General features: G+C 36.7%; 1 protein-coding gene across 4 annotated transcripts; it reads right to left on the reverse strand.

Annotated features, from left to right (window-relative positions):
• Positions 1-955: 955 nt before the first annotated feature.
• stat1a (signal transducer and activator of transcription 1a) lies at positions 956-20008 on the reverse strand. Of its 4 annotated transcripts, none has more exons than XM_067582807.1 (25): positions 19875-20008; positions 16767-16897; positions 16102-16246; positions 15918-16013; positions 15671-15757; positions 15391-15469; positions 15081-15172; positions 13126-13277; positions 12786-12944; positions 12591-12683; positions 11877-11936; positions 11766-11786; positions 11467-11557; positions 11190-11231; positions 9038-9127; positions 8666-8764; positions 7518-7653; positions 6618-6673; positions 5756-5850; positions 5518-5657; positions 4201-4389; positions 4009-4084; positions 3833-3929; positions 2562-2603; positions 956-1615 (listed from the first exon to the last, which is right to left on the reverse strand). In XM_067582807.1, the coding sequence occupies exons 2-25, from the start codon at positions 16892-16894 to the stop codon at positions 1586-1588; spliced, it is 2295 nt and encodes a 764-aa protein (XP_067438908.1). In that variant the 5' UTR covers positions 16895-16897; positions 19875-20008; the 3' UTR covers positions 956-1585. The 4 variants fall into 4 exon arrangements, with proteins under 4 accessions (XP_067438908.1, XP_067438907.1, XP_067438910.1 ...); XM_067582806.1 differs by having other exon boundaries at positions 5756-5853; XM_067582809.1 differs by lacking the exon at positions 2562-2603.
• Between the last annotated feature and the right edge of the window lie 265 nt (positions 20009-20273).

Genomic DNA, 20273 nt, shown 5'->3' on the forward strand with positions numbered 1-20273 from the left:
TTAATGTGCCGATAAATAACACACTGTCAGCTGTGAAGTGTTTCACAAACCTCTCCACGAAGAAAGCTGCTGCACTCTGAGATCAGGAAGCAGCCTAAAGAGAGAGAGATTAAGATTTAAGACATATAAAACATCTTTTTATGACATTTGTAAAGACATTTCTTCACATCAATAATTGCACTTCCTCCTTTGTTACAGAACACATCACAGGTCAGATGGAAACAATCTCCTCCATCAGAGAGTCAGAATTAAAATCAATAATTCACATGAATCTGACTTTTGGACTCTGCAGTTTCTTCTCACACAGACATGAAAAACAAAAATGTCTGAAATACGAATGTAACGAACAGACGGCCATCTTTCCTCGTCTAAGGAGGAAGTTTATCAGCTGATATTTCTGTTTGAAATGACGACTGTTTAAAGAAACTCCATCCAACAATAACACATCATAATAAATTAGTTTCTCCAGCTGAAATTATTAGATTCATTTTCCACAAACTAGAGAAAACCATGTCCCTTTAATGTAGAGAAATCAAACTCCACTTACTTTACTTTTTCTCATGAACTTCATCACTCTGCAGCTCTGTTGAGTCTTGAGCAGGTCTGTGTAGAAAAGCAGCTTTGTGCTTCAGTTAAAGCTGCATTTTTATCAAATTAATTTTAACGATGCAGCTTCTCGTCCTTCATCAGTGTGTGTGTGTGTGTGTGTGTGTGTGTGTGTGTGTGTGTGTGCAGTCTGACTGGTTGGACTGAATCTCAGAGTAAAGTTCAGATGCTGAAATGATATTAAGACATGAAACCTCATCATGTGAACAAACAAACACTCAGCGACTGTTTGAATGTCCTGAACATAAACTGCAGATCAGGTTTGAGTGTAAAACTTTCCACAACAAGCATGATGATGATGATGATGATGATGATGATGATGATGATGTAGAGGTAACTGCACCAAAACTGAGTCTTCAAGTGATTTAATGGCTTTAGAAGTTTCACTATTAGAATACTTGATACAATTGAAACATGATACAGTTTAAATAAAAAGTTAATGTTGAGTGTTACAGGAAACAAACAGAAAGATGTTTACATTTTTCCAGACACATAAAATGATACCATTTCCCATAAGTCATTGTGTTTTCATAGTATTTCTGCTACAAAAAAAAAATTAAAAAAAATCAAATCAAATTCATATTTTTTTCAGCCACAGTCGCTGATGATAAATGGTAAAAGAAGGCATGCAAAATCACATTCATTATGCTCACAGCTGGGATTCGAGAGATGGTTACATCTCACATTTGATAAAAAGGAAATATAATATATACAGAAAATAAAGAGACAGAAACAGGCTCAGGAGGGAAACTCGTATCTCCGTTATTCCTGTGAGGTGATTGGTTACTGTACTGACCTGTATGCACAGCTAGAAAGATCTTTAACACCAGATTTTATATAGTTTCAAGGTCCTTATAACACCTTTACTGCTCTATAGTAGAGTATTACATGATCAACTGAGATCTCTACAGAAACAAACTCTCTGAGAAAGCACAGCAGTAAATGAAGAGTCGGATGAAGTGAAGCAACTCGGTCGGCCTCAGTTTTGCTCCTCAAAGTCTGCGCTCATCTGGAGAGAGAAGAAAAGGATTGTTGTTTCAGTTACTTGTGTCAATGAATTGGAAGAAAACGAGGAACAGAGACGCAACGTAAAGCAAGATGTGCTAGAAACTAAAGTTTACAAGCAAAGGACAGACAACTCTCTGTTAGTAGAGACAACAGTTAATATATTATATGTTCACAAGTGACTTTCATGCTTCAGAAATGCAGAATATTAGTGTATTTACACTGTGTATTGTTTCTTTGTCTATGTAGAGGAACGACAGATCACTACCTCATAAATGTGAACTGGAATATACACAATATATATTAATTTCTCCTTTTTGTGTACAGATTGTCTTCTACAAGAAAGACTACAGGATATGTCACTTACAGAGCACATTGGCTGGTTTGATTTAAAGTTGTGCGTCAGTGATTTTATAGATTTTTAAAAATTGTCAAAACTGAAGCAGAAGAGGCCGAGACATCCCGACTTTTAGTCCCAAATATGGATCCAGCTCATAAAACACTGCATTTCCCACAATGCAACTAGATCAACACTAATCCTACACGATTACCAGTGAAGGCCTGACAGTCTACATTGTTTTTTTTTATATTTTGAAGATTGATTTACTTGTTTGTACATTTAAAAGAAATATATAAAAGATTTAAATATTTGATAAGTGCACAAATATATTTCCATCAAATATTTATACAGGAGAGGTAGAAAGCTAAAGCTTTTACCAAGATCTCTTCCAAAAATTTGAATTTCTTTGATCTCAGGATGCTGGAGACTGACTTGGCTGCAGCTTTTTGTCACATTAACCAGTCGTATTCCGCATAAACTTTACGTGTAAAATCAGTGGAGTGTCCTTTTCAGTGAGCGTTATAATGCAATGCATTATGCATGCATGCAAAAAAAAAAAAAATCCAACCCAATATTAGTATAGAGCAGAACAAGTTAAATCTGCATCTACCTCATCGTCAAACTGTCCTGCAAGTCCAAGCAGATTGTTGGTCTGAAAGTAGAGCAGAAGGAGGAAAACAGAAGCAGACAGACAACAAGATTTACAGCTGGACAGACGGACGACAGAGTCTTGCACTGAGTCGATTTATTTTTTGGACAACATGAAGGAGAGAGAGAGATTTTATTGCCGTTTGCGTTTAAGTACAGAACAGTAAAGGTACATTGCAATTCTTGTGCGTAACTCACCGAGTCAGCTTTTAAAAAGAGGTAAGGAAAGGCAAAATAAATAATAGATACACTCTATAGAAAAATACAGACTATGAGTTATTGCACTATGAAAGCGACTACGGACGATGACGCACAAAGGGGAGCGCCATCTTTTTTTTTTTTCTTGATTATTAACAGCAGCTGGACTGGTTTTATCTATTTTTAACAGTTTTGTGATGTTATCAGGTTTGACTGGTGTTCAATGGGGTTTGCCCTCAAGTGAATGATGAGTCATTAAAAATATCTTTAACATTTTTACAAGAGGAAAAAGGAGAGAGACTTTTAAAGCAAAACTTAAAACTCATCTTTTAAAGAACTTTACTTTATTTTGACCTCACCAATTGTCATTTTATTTAATCTCTCTTTGATTAGTCTTTAAACTTTTACATACAAATGAACGTCTGTTACATTCAAGCTCTTGCCAAACACGTTAACACAATGCTGATTAAGCCTATAACCGCCAGATTAATCTCTCTGTATTTCACAGTATAGCAGAGTTTTTAATCTGGTGTCTATGGGCAGAGCAGGCCGAGCGGCTAACTTATGATTAGCTCTCTGCTAACCTGAATGTGCATAAAATAATTTAATCTTTTGGCTCTTCTAGACTTTCCAACTGTTATCGGACCGAATGGATCAAATTCTGATGGTGAAACGAGTCATTTCGCAGGGGTTGTGTGACGCTCAAAACAATATATCCACCGTTTTACAGCCGCAACAGCAGCGACGGAGTAAACTACAGCGAAGCCTTTGACGTAAGCGCGTCGACAGTGTTATTGTAATTACTCTCACTGCCAGAAGGGGGAGACAAAAGTCCCACACTCCAGCTTTGAAGACATGGAGGGAGGGACCTTCTGTCTATTGCTCTTTATTCATTTTTATTTATTTATCATTTATTTACTTCCCCAGGTTGTGTGCACCTGTGCAGGTGGCAGGTTCAGACCCACGCAGGACTCTTTGACAGCTTTATTTCAAGCAGAGCAGCAGCAGTAAGTGTCAGTGCAGAGCAGAACTCACCACAGCATCGATGTCTCTCGGACTGACGTACTGCTCCAAAGCCTTGTAGTCGTCGGGAGACATCGGCATCATGTTGTCCTGCAGTCTGGACGGGTGTCTGGAGCAAAAAGACAGAAGAGGATTAATTTTAATTCTATGTAAACTGTTAATAAATCACAATATTTACTGCTGCTTACACTTCTGAGACAGATATGAGCTCCGTCTTCATGTAGCCGCTCTTCTCTGTGTTCTCCACGTCCATGGGCTCCGTAGCTGAAAGTTAGATACACATTCAGCTTTAAAACTTTAAAATGTGCGTATTTTTTAATAAATTAAACAGTCATTGTGTTCAGTCATCAGCTGGGTGGAGTTGTGTGTGTGTGTCTTACTCTCTGAGGGTTTGGGGTAGTATTTCCCGAAGGCCTTGTCTTTTGGGATGTCGGGGTAGAGGAAGCGGAGCGGGTTCTCTGGGATGTTCTCAGCTGCCATCACCTTGTAGGTGCGGATGATGTCCGGCAGCGAGACGGCACCAAGCTCTTTCTTTGTGTACGGCTCCACCGAGTGGTAGATCGGCTTGTCTGAGTAGAGAGAGAAGAGAGAAGAAGTATTGAGTGATGTAGCTTATTCCTCCGTTGTTGTCCAGAACTATTAAGAACAAGTCAATGACCCACACCGCTGCACCATGAACACAAACACTGTAGTTTATTGTGTGTTATTCCGCCGCTGAAAATAGTCCCCAACACTATTTCCTCCTGTTTGTTTGTTAAAAACTCGCGTCCAGCTGTTCTAGGAAGTTACTGATCCTTCACTTTTAAAGATGAAAATATATATTTTCTTATCAGTGTCTGTTTATATGAAAAGAATGAACTACAGCTGCAGCGATTAGTCGATCAATCGATTAGTTAGCAACTATTTTGACAATCGAATCATTGTTTTTGTCATTTTTGAAGCAAATATGCCACAAAATTTGCAGGTTTCAGCTTCTCAAGTGTGAGGATTTGATACTTTTTCTTTGCAAACTGAACATCTTTGGGTTTTGGACTGTTGGTCAAAACAAAACAAGACAATTTCAAGACGTCACCTTTCATTCTGGGAAAATTTAACGGGCATTTTCCACTATTTCTGAGATTTGATGGACTAAATGTTAAATCAAGAAAATAATCAGGACATTAATCAATAATGAAAATAATCATTAGTTGTATTTTTAGAGGAACAAAACACAAAGTAAGAGTCAAGTAAGAAAAATCTGTAAAACAAGATGTTTTTGTTTTTTTTTTGTTTTTTTTACAAGATGTCAGATATAATATTTCAAGTGCATGATTATTTTGGAAAATATAACAGGCTTTCATTATTTCCTGAGATTTTATGGACCAAAAGTTTGATCGAGAAATGAATCAGAACATTAATCAATAATGAAAATAATAGTAAGTTGCAGCCTTACAGTGAACAGAACTATAAGAGTGTTGAACACAGTTTAGTGGTCGATGTTTTTAAGTACGTAAAATCATAAATAACTGATATTTTGAATGTGGTTTCTTACAAAAAAGGTCAAAAGTCATTACAATTCAACCTCTGGGCACCATGAATATCTGTACCACATTTCATTATGAACCATCCAATAGCTGTTTAGATATTTCAGTCTGCAACCACAAAGCTAAATATGGCTGAAGAGACACTTTTGTCTTATTCCTGTTGTGTTTGCTCACCGTGCACGTCGTGTTCGATCCAGGTGAAGGTGATGGCTCCCTCTTTGCTGCTCTCACTGAACCTGAGCAGGAAGGTACCGGGACACTTATTGCTCAGCAGAGCCTTCTCCCTCTCCTTACTGATGAAACCCATGATGGAGCTGCACAGAGACAGAAAGATATTTATTATTATTATTATAATTATTATTATAGCAAAAAATAACACGATCATTTGGATTCAAGATGCGAGTGCACTCACCCATCGTTCCAGAGGGAAAGCAGGTGTCTTTTGATCAGATCCAGGATGCCTTCGATCCACAACCAGAAGGGAAAACTTTTCTCGTTGGCACTTTGCTGCTGGACAAAACAAATTACATTTATCATGTGGAGCCAAAACAACACCTGAACTGGACAACAGAGACATAAATCTGACAATTCTGTAAAAATTTAGGAAACAAAATATGTTTTTTTACAGGCGGCGAGAGGTTATAATATATTAAAAGCCTTTACTTGTGAATGAACAACATCTGATGGAGCAGAGATGACAGATATCTTTAAAAATATGAAGAAATTCTGTTCTAGCTCATACTTAAAGCAGCTACAATTTATAATTTTTATAATAACACTGTATGAGCTATAATTGATATTTTTAATAATAATAATAACAATGTATGAGCTGTCAGTGTGGCTCGTAGTGATGAACCTACAGAGAATTATCAGTGACTCTGCAGCTCCTCTCGGCTTTACGGAGCTTTATAGTGACTTTCAGCTCATTGTTTATCTGTCCAGCTGCAACTTTACTGTTCTGGTTCACTCTCAGCGCTCTCATAGCGTCGGTTTCAGAGAGAAAAAGCTGTAAAAAGCCGCTGTACACTACCTGCTCAGCACCAAACAGCAAACAAACACAGTTAGCTGTAGACTAGCTGGTGAACATAGTGGAGCATTTAGCAGCTAAAGAGCCAGATATTTCCCTTAGGGGTTGGAACTTTGACCTTGTTTAGCACAGACATCTGACATCCAACAGTATATAAATGACAGAAAACCACAAAAAACATGATATGTCCCCTTTAATGTTCTGTATAAAATGATTGCCCCCCTGTGGTAGAGGAACTGTTTCTCACCTTGCAGAACTTTGTCCAGGGGATTTGTCCCTCTGGGTTCCTCTGAGCTTTGGCTCCTGCAGAGAGAATTACAGTCAGGTCTCATATTACATTTTTCAGTAGTTCAACAGTGTCCAAGATCTGCAGGTATCTGAAGTACTATTAATGAACAGTAAAGGTTTGTTGAGTGTGACGCAGATGAAATAGCTCTGGTTGTTGTGCTCATTGGGCTTCATGCAAGAAGCGTTTATACGAACAGATTCTTTGGAGGCACATGCGAGTGATTTAAGAAAGTTTGTAGTATTCTTAGAACTTTTTCTTAGGAATTAACTAAATTTATGAGTCATGTCTGTCTTCACAAGAGGTGAAACTTGATTAAGAATTATGAAGCCTTAATCTGAATTAATTTGAGTTTAAATATGATACAGAAATCAACTGAAATAAAATATATAACTAAAAGAAACTTCATGCAAAATGAATGTTCTGTTCAGCATATTGTCGTCATCATGGCTGCCTTAGCACAGCTGTACAGCTGTTAGTCGACTTGCAGAAATAATAACTCTAAAATCAAAATATTTCTCATATTGTCATGATAAAATCTAAGCTTTGAACTGATAATCTTTCTCTAACAGACATCTCCAAACATGTTGGACTACATAATGAGGTGGAAATGAAGTCTTTTCTATTCTAGCTGGTAGTTAATTACTTGATTACATTGCAGCTGTGAAGACGGTTGAGGTTGTTTTTTTTTATCTCATTCTAGTTCATGTTGTTGCTGTAGTTTTACTTCAGGTAGTTTGTGATTTTGTGTTTAATTCGTTCATTTGATGCTTCTGATCTCTGATGTTTATTGTCCTGGTTCAGGCTCTAGTTGTGCTTGTTGTTCTAGGGTGAGGATGTGGTTCTGGTTGCGGTTCTGACCGAGCAGCTTGTCTGCCAGCATGTTGAGCTGCTCCTGGTTCAGGCCTCGCTTGGTGACGGAGGAGAACTGCCAGCTGAGAACCTCAGAGAGTTGACACCACTTCGCCGGTGGAGGGGAGAGGAAGAACTTCAGATTCTGTAAAAAAGAGAGAAAACACAGAAAACTACATTAACAATAGAAGACGAGTTTGTCTGTAATCAGTATCGGTATTGGATTTTTAAAGCCAATACAAATACAAAAAAACCCCCAAAAACACACATATATAAACCAATTTTCATTTTCATAACACAAACAAACATATTTTGGTTAAATTACTCACTTTTGGTTATCCAAATTAGATAAAAACATTAAAAAAATGGTCAAATATACATAAATAATATACAACCTGTTAAACTGTTAAATTTACTGTACTGTGATTTATCTGCCAACAAATATATTGATACCAATAAATCCACACGTTCACCAAAACAAATTAAAGACTTTTTTTGATTTTGATTTGTATTTATTAATCATCTTTCAACCTTATTGTTTGTTAGTTCTGCTGTTTTCATTGTTTTTTGTTTTCCGTTTTGCTAACTCAAGATAATGCACCTTAAATAAATGTTGATCTGACTTTTAATTACAGCATAAAATGCAATTTACGACCTTTTTTTCACAATCATACTGGTCAAAGAAAGACAGAAATACTTTATTAAGTATAAACATTTATTGACAGTTTTGTCAGGACTTCCCAGCTGAATATAACAGTAATTCCTAATAATATAATTAATGATTTAACGAGACCTGGACCCAGATAAGTGGCAGCAAATTGATGAATGATTAACCAATAACAAACTAATTAAGTTAATTGAAGTTTTTGCTAAACTCTTGCCTTGTCCACTGTGACTGGATGAGCTTCCTAGCTGCTGTAGCTCACAGTAGTGACAGTGTTTGACTAAAACGCCACAAAAAGTGGAAGTTTATGATGCAGAACGTCTTCCGACCACATAAAAAAACATTATGTAACTTACACCGCTGTCTACAGAAGGAAAGAGGAAACATTCAAGACCTTTTCTGTGATAAGCAAATAATGGCTCGGTCTCTAATCGATACCTGTTTTATCTGATTTTATGTGTGTGTGTGTGTGTGTGTGTGTGTGTGTGTTCACCTTGGGCTCGGTAGTCAGCATGTTGTACCAGAGGATGGAGGCCCAACCGCTGGGCAGCTGGCAGACGTTAGAGATGACCACGACAGGCAGAGACATGGCCTACAACAACAACAGCACATAAACAGAGATAAACAGTCATCAACACACTCACATAATATCTGGAGTCAATAACAAGCTCAGTATTTATTCTGTTCTCAGGAAGATAAACACAAAAACACAGTCGGTATCCGGATAAGTGTACAAGTGTTTTACCTTTGAGTGGATCATCCTCTACAACATATTGATCTTTGTGTGAATAGAGAATTCCCACTAGAAGTCTTTGTTTGTTTGTTGTTTGTTCAGGTTCAGGTTGTCGTGTTTGTATCGTCTCACCTCCAGTTTGATGTCGAGTCCGGACTGGTTGAGCTGAAACTCGGACTCGAAGCTGAGCGAGTGAAGCTCCTCGGTGACGATCAGAGGACCCTGAACAAACACACAAACACCCACATTCAGTTTATTTATCAGGGAAAATGCAAAAAACCACTGTAACAGGTGACAATAACATGATACAGATGTGTTGCATATAGGATTTCTAGCCAAGGATCATTTGTGACCCCTGTCTCTGGTTAGGCTTTCTACTTAAAAATAGTCACATCATTATTACCAAAAGTACATTAGTTAAACTGAGTGTAAGTGTAAGTAAGTGTATGTTCCCTAATTCATGGCAATACTGGATGTGTATTAGGGATTTGCAGAGAGCTCAGTATTTGTATTTGTATTTATATTTGTTGAGGCAGCGAAATTGTTTGTCTTTGTATTCTAATTAATGTGGAAATAGGCGTTGTTGTGGATATTTTAAGCGATGGTCTTAATGTCTTAATGCTGAAAATGTTTATTGAAAGCACTTGGCCAAGTGGAGAACCAAAACCAGTAAACACCAGAGTGTTTTGTCCTAGTCTTTATCAGCCTACAATATGAAACATTAGTCTGATTGGTTCACTAGTTTCTAAACGAGGGACTGCACTTTACCCGTGACCGTTTAAGTCACGTTGCATGTAATTTCAGCAGTTTTGGTTTCAGCGTCCACCTATCTGTGTTGTTTAGGGAAGCCTCCTCTGACCTTGGTAACCATGGCAATGCTGATATACCCTCTATCAGAGAGGTTTCTGCCTTCCCCAAAACATCACAGACAGCTGAAGTCTCAAGGAGAAGATATCTTAATCTTTGATTTAAGAATTACAGTGTGACCTCAAAGCCAAGCTTGACCCAATGTAACCCAATTTGTAACCTCTAAAGATGGAAAATTCCATAACAGGTGTAACAATCTTGTTTTTATGTTTTAATTTTCATTACAATTCTACTTTTAGGATATTAAAAGGCAGCCACAAATCTTTGCACTACCTTCATTCCCACTACTAACTCAAGTTTTTGCACAATAACTTGTATATTACACTGATATTGTACATATTTGTGTGTATATGTATATGTAACTGTATCTTTCTTGTAAATATATCATTTTCCTTTATTTTTTCCTTTAGTTCTACTTTTTTATACATTGCTCTATTTTATTGTTTTATTCTATTTTAATTTAACATATCAGAACATTTGCATTTCATTGTGTAATCCTATATTGTATAATTGTATTGATCTCATTCGTATCATCTCTCATACTGTTGCTTTTTCTAATGTTTTATTTCTATATAATATTTGAGTCAAGTGCAAATTTCCACTACAGTGGAAATTCGAGTCATTAAGTATCATAAATTTGCAATCTAATCGATTCTACAAAGAAAAAAATTTGATTGTATAAACTTTTATATGCATCTCGTTGGCCTAAAATTGGTTATGAATGTGTGAAAAATTAGGAACATTTGTTTTTATTACTGCAACATAACAGACATCTCCAACATCAACTCCAACAAACTTAATATAAACATTTTTTATGATGATTAATATGAGCCTACAAATAATCAGTGATATTATTCAGCACTTTATTAGATTAAACATGTTGTATAATAAATACTAAATAACACAAATCTTAAAGTTACTGTTTGTAGGATTTTTTTGTGATTATAGCATCTTTTCAACGATTCTTCATACTATTTTTAAGTGCTCCTGGGATCTGTGTCGTTCTGTATTTTACCACTAGATGGCGCCACAGTGAAAGATTTTAAATAAAACACAATAACTTTAAGTTAAATTAAAATTAACACTCTCACAATCTCCAGAAAGACTCAACACACACTTTAATATTTCATTACAAAGCAGTAAAAATATGGTTGTCAATAAAGTTTCCCACAGGACTCAAATGCATCATGAAGTATTGAATGATCTGCTGCTTGTCAGTGAGTTTTATGGTGATTTTATTATATAATGTGTTCTGTTTTTATATAGATTTTCTTGTTATTTTGTGTATTTTAAGGCCAAACTAGAAACATGAGTTGCAACTAGCTTAAGATATATATATACTTAATATACTCAAATAAAATAGATATGTTTTTGCCCATTTATATATCAAGACCCTCAGAGTTTTATAGGCTCTTACCTCATTTGTTCTGTTTCCGGCTACTTTCTGCTCTTTCAGTTGCTGCATAGTGAACAAAATAAAGTTAAAAAAACGTGACTTCCTTTACACAAAAGTTTCAGTTCCACAAAAACAATATAACTGTTCAAATGAGTGATTTTCCATTAATTTCTAGTTCCTTTTATTACAATACTGTTTCACAATTTCTACTTTTCTTCTTTTTTCTCTTATCCTACCATGAAATAACTTACCCTGCTCATTAAACCTAAACAATAAAAAAACCAAACATCCGTCTTACCAAATGTCTGAACTCTGCTGCCAGGCTGCCGTTCGACTCCTCCATGTTCATGACTTTGGTGTTCGTACCCAAAATGTTGAATTTCCGAAACCTGATGTCAGATGGGCATCGATCAGGAGTCGTTAGGAGTAATTTATTCAACATTTATTGTCATTTAAATATTTCCCAGAGTGAGAGGGAATGCTCTTTTCTCCTCAGTTTTATTATTCACTGTCCTAAATTTTGTTTTAGTGGAAGTATCATCAAGTATCATTATTTTTTTTTACATTAAAATACATGTAAATGCTTTTGAAACATACCCTTTCTTTTCTGTGACATCCCTGAAAGAAGAAAAGAAGAGGATGTGAGATTTATTCACAACGTATTTCGACACATGCACAAAAAAATGAACCAACATCTTATCAGCTTACTTATCAAACACAGCCTTGACTTTGAGTTGGTAGTTAAACTCCTGCAGCTTCACCAGGAACCTGAAAAGGAGGGCACGAGATGCTCGACTGAGACAGGAAGTTGAAACAGAACTGCAGAGCAACAGCAGGCTTGATAAAAAAAACCCACTATTACAAATATTTCTGTATTTAAGAAACAGGACAACAACATTCCAGTGTTTCCTTCATTTTGCAACTCATCTGCTTTACACAACAATTTCACTTTTGCTCTTTGTTCCTTAAATTTTCGTGACATGTTTGCTGCTTTTATGTTTATTTGAATAACAGACATTTTCTCACAGCTAAGCAGGAAAACCACAGGTGTGAATAATAAGATAAGGTGTCTTTAACCCTTCGCAACAGCCCAAACACTAAAAAAAAACAAATGTCAGACCTTTTTTTCTTGATCTTTTATCAGTTTTTATTATGACATTTGCTGCTGATTATTTTTCTGTTGATTAACATAATTATTTGACTGATAATTTCAGCTGTAGTTCAGTTTGTTAGTGGCAATGAAGCTATTTATACAAAAAAAAAGAAACGGTTATGATGCTCTTTAAGACTCGAGAAAACAACCCAAAAATGTTCAAAGGATTGTGGGAGGAAGTCTAGACTGATTCTTCATGACTTATAAAGCTTGTTGTGCTCACATGAAGCTCAGTTTTGACATCAGTTACGTGTGTTTTTGTTTCTTACCGGAGTTTTACAGTGAACTGAACGCCTGTTTTCAACACCAGGGGCCTCTGTGGGTGGGTGGGCATACAGGGCTGCCTCTCTACGACCAGAGAGCTACACACACAGAAAAATAACACATTATTGAAGTCTGAGTCTTAAAACAAGGTGAAATAATAACCGTAAGTTATAATAAATCAATTATAAGATGGTCTTTACTTGGAGAGGAGGTTCTTGAGGAGATCCAGAGCTCGGGTCTCCAGGAAACTTTTCTTCTGCGTGATGGGGTCGCTGTCGTAGGTGAACTTCTGCTCCAACTCCTGCAGCTTCTTCAGGTGCTGACGGACCTGCTGGAGACTCTCCGCTACTGCCGTGAACCTGCAGGACGAGGGAACGTGAAGAAGAAGAAGAAGAAGACAAAAATGAAAGAGTTAAAAGAAGAGACAGAAGATGAAAAGAGAGAGAAGGAACAGAAGGAAATCATGTATTTGTTGGGGACTATTTTTAGCAGGGCATAAACACACATTTGGTGCTTGAGTGAGTATTTCCAGTGTCTCACCAGTTCTGCAGCTGGTCCACGCAGGCGTTGGGCGGACCGCCGATACAGGCGATCTGCTGCCTCTGCTTCCACTCAGGCAGCTCCTCAGAGATCAGGTCCGACAGTAAAGCCTGAGTGACGTTCAGCAGGTCGGACAGCTGGCTCACCACATCCTGACGAACAGCAGAGAAAACAGACGTTACACACATTTTTTTCACATCTTGAATTCGTCAGCTGCACTAGATAAAGAATTTACACAATGTTTTTGGCCTGACATAACTTCAATCTCAACATCACACTTCTAGAAATGTGTCGTATGTCAAAGACGATGGAGCTTTTGCAGCCAGAGCTTCTGAAGTCTAAAATTATAATTGCACTGTGTATGAGTGTTACTATTTTACATAGATCATGATGAATTGTTCCTGTCTTGTACTGCAACTCTGCAACATCAGCAGACTCATTAGCTAAAGTTAAAGGAAGTTCAGTATTATATTTGTAAAGAGGAAGATGTAGAAATTGAAATCCGTTGGGGACAGTGTGAGACATGTTATCTGGGGGTCAGTTGGGCAAGATGGCCGTCTGTATTTTGATAGATTAAGAAAAGAACTGTAACGCCCACTTAAGGTGTATAAAACCCTGTTATAAGCGCTCCACTGGGAGTCTTTTTCTTTGTATCCTCATCCTGTGTGTTGCATTGTGAAACACTCCTTCTTGTACAAGAGAATAAATACTCCGGTCTCTATTGTTTAATGGTCATTAAGAAGAAATTTTAGAACACTGCAGGGAAAAGTTAAGGTGGTTAATGGTTTTGCCTGCGACTCAGCTTGTCAAGTCGCCAGTGGCTGGTTTTAGAACATAAAGGCACCTCACCTGTTTCAACAGCAAGTCAGTTACGAACTATCAGCTGATTGAAATGGCAGGACGGAGGAAAAGAGAGTCTCACATCTCGTTTTTTTCAAATGCAACTGTAGCAAGTATCTCACTATCATTATCCTCAATCATATTTTAGGACGCTAGTTAGAAGGGAAGTACAGAAAGTTGTTGCTATGGAGACGATACACCGTCTCGTCTAGTCACTTTGGTGTAAACTGGCAGGTTTTGCAAGCAGTTGCAAGTTTCAGCTCGTCTCGTCGTGAATCTTTGGTGTGAACTTGGCGTTAGTCTCTGTAAGATGAGAAATTGTCTTTAATAATTTCTCAGCTGTATGAACATGTTCTCACCTGCTTTAAATGATCTCTCATTTATAAAATCACCATACGATTCCCCTTAATGTTTACTATCATGATAAAATGATTTCAACTTTGTCTGATACAGTTATTTATTTTTGTTTTGTATCTTAAATCTCTCTGTAAAGCACTTTGTTTTTAAATGTGCTCTATAAATAAATTTGACTTGCTTCATTCCTCTTGACTTTTTTTATCCAGGTAGGTTATAATTTTGTTATTTCATTGTTACACTTTCTTACTAATCCTCTTACAGTTACTGATCAGCTGATTGCGGCATTATTGTTTTATTAATTTTGTGTGTCTCTAATATTCCTTTTTTTTTAATAAATTCATGTTCTCTTTATTGCATTTTTCTATATTATCCACTGTATGATGGCTTCTTGACCTCTCCTGTCTCATCTCTTTTACATCTGTTTTTATCTTGTTTGTATGAACGCAAAGTAATAAAATATACTTCACAGCATGTTTTAGAAAGGTGTGATATATATCACAAAGCTGTTATTATGAGAGTCGTGAGTTAGGAGGGATTTTCCCTTTTCAGGTTGTTACATTTAATTATCAGAAGAAGAAGAAGAGAAACTTTTCAGTAACTCACAAGAACAAAAAGGACAATATACGATATAATTTCAATACTATAATCACTGAATCAAATCCATGTTTGATTCATATTTAGATTTACATTTATTTCTCTAAACGTTTTATGTGTGTTCACAAAGTCCTGGTTTCATTTCTTCGTTTCTGTCTGCTCACCTGTCGTTTGCCTTTCAGTTCGAAGCACATCCTCCCCAACAACATCTTCTCTTTCTCCAGCTCCTTCGGTGTCATACCGTTCATTTCATTCTCTACAGGAACACAAAAAACATAAACAATCAGAGTTCAGCTTCACAAACCAGCTTCTTTGCTTTATTTACGTGTTTTGCCTTCGGGAATTATAAAGCATCTGTCATCCTTGCACAAAATATATGATCAAGATCGGAAAGATCAGGAAATTTTCTCCAATTTGTGACGTCATGGGGACTAAAAACCTCTTCTGTGATGAGGAGGAAACATTTTTTCTCACCTCTGTTCTTCAGTGTGTTGATTTTAAAGTCGTATTCATCCTGCAGATCTTCTAGATTTTTGATGTTTTGATCCGCCACCTGATTTGAGAAGAAATTGGATCCATTAATGACATTTTAGTGAAGCCGGACTCAAACATTCCCCCAAATACTAACATCTGGTCCTCTGAAAACACTTTTACTGCACCATCTGTTGTCTGCACGCTTGTTGCTTTAACTTAATGTGCTATTTATATTTGTAGTGACAATAACAACATCACTTCTTATTCCGTGACGTCTTACTTGGACTCGGTCTTTCATCTCCTTCACTTTGTTGTCCAGCTTCTGTTTCTCCACCACCATGGCCGACACTGTCCCCTCGCCTTCCTGCTGAAGATACAAAGAACAAAGGAACACATGAAATTATGTTTTCAAAAGGCGCTAAATGTGTCCGGCTGAATTACAGGAAAGAAATATTTGATGATCATTTCAAAACGTAGATTTAGAGGACATTCATTTGTCTGTCTTGCACTAAACTGCAGATTTTTACCTCGGCACTCTTTGCGCTGGCCAGGATCCTCTGCTCCTCCTTCAGGTTTCTGGAGATGATCATGGCCATGTGGACCGGATCTTCCTGGAACCGATCCTGGAACGACAATCACTCCATATAACTTACTGAATAAAACTGAGTCCTGATAAAAAAAATCCTGCTGCGTACGACGCCGGGGTCTGACCTGCAGGTTCCTCTTGATCTTGCGGATGTTGTGCTGCAGCAGGAAGTTGTTCTCCAGAGCGAAGCGGCTGTGTTGGTCGTCCAGCTGAGCCAGGAGGTCGTGGAAACGGACGGTGGCCAACGAGTCCTGGATGGCCACCGTGTCCCTGAGGAGACAGAGACAGAGAAATTATTTCCATTATTGATTATCCAATTAATTCTTTCAGGCATAGAATTAAAAAAAAAATAGAGAAATTTGCATAATACATAATTCAAACAATTAATCAATAAGAAGCTAATTCTATAGTAGCACTGATAAGATCTGGTGCAACTTAATGACTTAATTTAATCATTAATTTTAATATTTTCATAAACTCATAATGTGCAGGGGGTTTTTTTGGTTAAGAGAATCATTGTTTTGTTTACAAAATGTCAAAATAATTTAAAAAATGCTCATCACAAAGTTTCATCTGACCAACAATCCAAAAGACATTCAATTTACAATGATGCAAAACAGAGAAAAGCAGCAAATTCATAGAAGAACCATGTTTTTCTATTTAAAGGTCAGTTTTTTTGTAAAACGCTTTGTATCTGTAAAAAATAAAAAAGATAAAGATATAAAAAGGTATAAAACGATATTTAAAAGATGCAGAGAGCATATAAAACGCAACCAAAGTGTCTTCTTACCAGTCGATGCTCTCGATCCACTTGCTCAGGTACTGTCGGATGTCCATGGGGAAGGAGTCGTCGTACAGCTGGTCCACCTGCTCCAGGTACTTGCAGTCCAGCATCTGAAGCTGGCACCACTGCGCCATCGTCTGGTGAACAACAGCAGCTTCATGAGCATTCAGGGTTGACGCTTTGTGACGGATCCTGCCTAACCTACCTCAAGTCTATCGATGCTGGTGTGGTGATGAGTTATTATTATATTCTTGTGTGTCCATTAAGGTATCTGGGACATTGTGGGTTTGGCAGCCGGCTGAATTCAGAACACCGGGGCGTAAAGCTCCCGTGGGATAAAAGGTCAACTCCGAGCGTTGACTCATCCCAGCCAGCAGCCGCAGACTTTTGTTTTTCGTTTGACTCTAGTTTTGTTTTTACTCCACAACCACTTACACTTCATTGTTCATGCATTCACACTTCCTTCATTGTTCACATATGACGTTACCAACTGACTCGCTTCATATTTCTAATAATTTCCAAAGTTGTTTGCTGAATTTACTGCCATCCGTCGTATCCGTTCCTACGTTTGTCGTGGTCTAGGAGTCGGTTAAGACAACTGAGACTGAAACCAATATCGACATTTGAGAGTTAAAACAAATCCAGTGAGAATTCTACATAAACATTTTCAATATCGATTACTTCACTGTGGTTATCAAAGAATCTAGGTCAACTGACGATTATTTTCCAATTAGTTAATCATTTTGTCTTTAATACCTCAGAAAATGGTAAAAAAAAAAAAAAAAAATGTGCATCACAATTTTCCCAGAGACATCATTAAACGTCTTGTTTTGTCTAAACAGCAGTTCAAAACCCAAAAAATATATATTTACTACAATGTAGGACAAGAAAAAGCAGCAAATCATCACATTTGAGAACCTGGAAACGTCAAATGTTTGGTATTTTTGCTTGAAAAATTACATAAACGATTAATGTCCTGCTAAAAGACTTCGGTTAATTGACTAATTGTTGCATCTTTTGCAGTTTACTACACATAATCTGATATATTTTCTTATTTATTAACTTTTTGCAACATCCTAGTATTCCCAAAGTGTTTAATTAAATATAATCTAATCCCAAAACTCTTTTTAAGGCATTAAATATATGAGAATAATGTAGTCTTATAGGGATGCAGCTTCTCTCTTCACTTACTAAAACAAACCAGCTGCTTGTTTATAAGAAATCAGAACTGCTGACTGCTGAACTATTGTGCTCCTACTACTTCCCATTCATGTCTGACTAGAAGTTTCAAAATCATAAATTGCAACAGAAACTAAAACCTCAACGTCTGAAATCTGTGACAATGAAAGTAAATTCGGGTTTAAAATAAAAGGTTAGAAGTTGAAGTTCTGAGATGCATTCATATGTTTACAGGAAATGTCAGCATCTCAGACTTTAAAGTCTGCTGAGAAACATTTTCTGCTGTTTTAAGGGAAAACATTTAATCATTAAACAAAAAAAAGAAAGATTTTAGTTTGATTCATAATTGTTGCTTTTGGAAACTTAAAAATAGATACTCAAATTAACTCAAATGGTTAAAAAAAAGTTGATTCTTCAATTAAATGGAGAGATTTGAGGTTATTGTTACATCACGTGCCATTTAATGTCATTACTTTAACTTCACTTTATTAAACTTTACTCAATATAAACTGAATAAAAGTGAGTGTATGAGATTATGTGTGTCCATGATAAGTTTCATTTTCCCCACTAATGTCTATCTGCCTCCAGCATCAGCCTAAAAATATCCTACAACAGAAATCTGAACCCGAACAATACACATAAAATGTTTTCCGGATTAAATTCGACCTGTACTTCACATTCAATAACATTCACTGAAATAATTATGGCTAATATACTCCTGTTTTAACATAAAGCAGTAATATAGAGTGACTGTGAATGTTTTTATCTGCATAAACAAACACTGTAAAATCCAAAGAACACACGCTCTCTGCTCTCTGAAAGCTTCCTTAAGGCTTAGTCACTGATTTATAAACGACTAACAAGGTATTCACTGATGAAAAACACATTTGTGGTTCGGAGGTTTTGTACAGAGACGAACTGTTGAGGGTTAATGTGAAAGATTAGGATACGAACAGTATGTAAGGGTTAAAAAAAAAAGCTTTGAGTACTTCTTCTACCAATGCAGATACCAATATTCCCAGTTAGAGAAAGGCAGAGTTTGCCTGCAGCCCCAACATCATTAAATCTGCCCCTGTTAAAGACATGCATCATCCATATTTTCCACATCTTTATGAGTCTCTTGGGCTGCGCGATGAGATGAAATTTTTGATAAATAATCACCAGTAATGTGGTCATAATGACTAAGCGGTTACAGGCAAATGATAGAACAGCTTATGCCACATCATGATATTACGATATCCAAAAACAAAGACGATATCTAGTCTCATATCACAATATTAATATAATATCAATATCTCTCATTAATAGTTGTCTTTCATGACAAACTAGAAAGTTCTACTACATAGCTATAACACATAACAAGTGTTACAATTTGCATTTTTATTAGATTAATTCCCTTCTGGCTGCTCAGGTGATCATCTCACCTGGCTTCATGCAAACCAAACTCCATCCAGATATTTACCCTTTTAAGGATTTCCTTTATAACACCATACTTAGCTGCAGTATTACCAATAACTCATCACTTTAACTGAATGTTTATAATCCTCTGTAGAATTCGGCCTATATAGGATTCACCTGGTATTGCAGATTAAATATAATTACAACATTTAAAACACGTTGCACTTGATAATTTACGTTTTAGATCTTAAGTGGTGGGCGGTTACTGTCACAGTAAACCACCATGAAAAGTTATGTCCTTATGGAAATAACTGCTATTAGGTGGACTTAAAATATAACGAACACATAAGTGAAACTTAGCGATAGATAAAAGTTAGTAAACGCTTTTCTAAGAGTTGTTTTTTTGATTAGCTAACGTTGCAGCTCAATTTTATGGGTGAGTTTAGCTTTAAGAGGCATATCTCAATAAAAGAGAGCACGCAGCGGATTTGTGCTAAATGTCGCCACTACGTGAAGAAGTTAGTAGTTAAAACTTACCTCTTAATTTAAGGAAATGTTAACAATTTTTGACCGAAGTGCAGGTTTGTTTCCAGAAAGGCTTCTTCCTACATTAAGCAACTCTTCCAGACAGTGCTCTATATCCTGTTTCTGCCGCAGCCAGTGTCGTGTTAGCCAATCACCGCTTAGAATTCGTGACATGTGCCCGCCTTTCGCATGTGATAGCCAATCAGAACGATGGAAAACGGCTGTTCTGTCAGTTAGCAAGCGTAACCACAATAACAACTTTTCACAGGGTGTTTTTTTCATGGAAATTCACTATTATGAGCACAAGATGAATAATAAACACATCCTTTATTTTATTCATATACTCATATGGCGTTAAACTATATGGCAACGTCATGCTTAACTGATTAAAAGCAAAATAACGCAAGGTCT

The sequence above is a fragment of the Thunnus thynnus genome, chromosome 24, assembly GCF_963924715.1.
Source record: "Thunnus thynnus chromosome 24, fThuThy2.1, whole genome shotgun sequence".
Taxonomy (NCBI): Eukaryota; Metazoa; Chordata; class Actinopteri; order Scombriformes; family Scombridae; genus Thunnus; species Thunnus thynnus.

Bases quoted from the DNA above. Each gene is read 5' to 3' on its own strand.
- stat1a (XM_067582806.1), bottom strand. From the start codon at position 16,894: ATGGCGCAGTGGTGCCAGCTTCAGATGCTGGACTGCAAGTACCTGGAG. The intron at 15,758-15,917 runs GTAAAAATCTGC...TTGTATCTTCAG, and splicing joins CCAGCGCAAAGAGTGCCGAG to CAGGAAGGCGAGGGGACAGT. The intron at 5,658-5,755 runs GTGAGTGCACTC...GTCTCTGTGCAG, and splicing joins CTTTCCCTCTGGAACGATGG to CTCCATCATGGGTTTCATCA.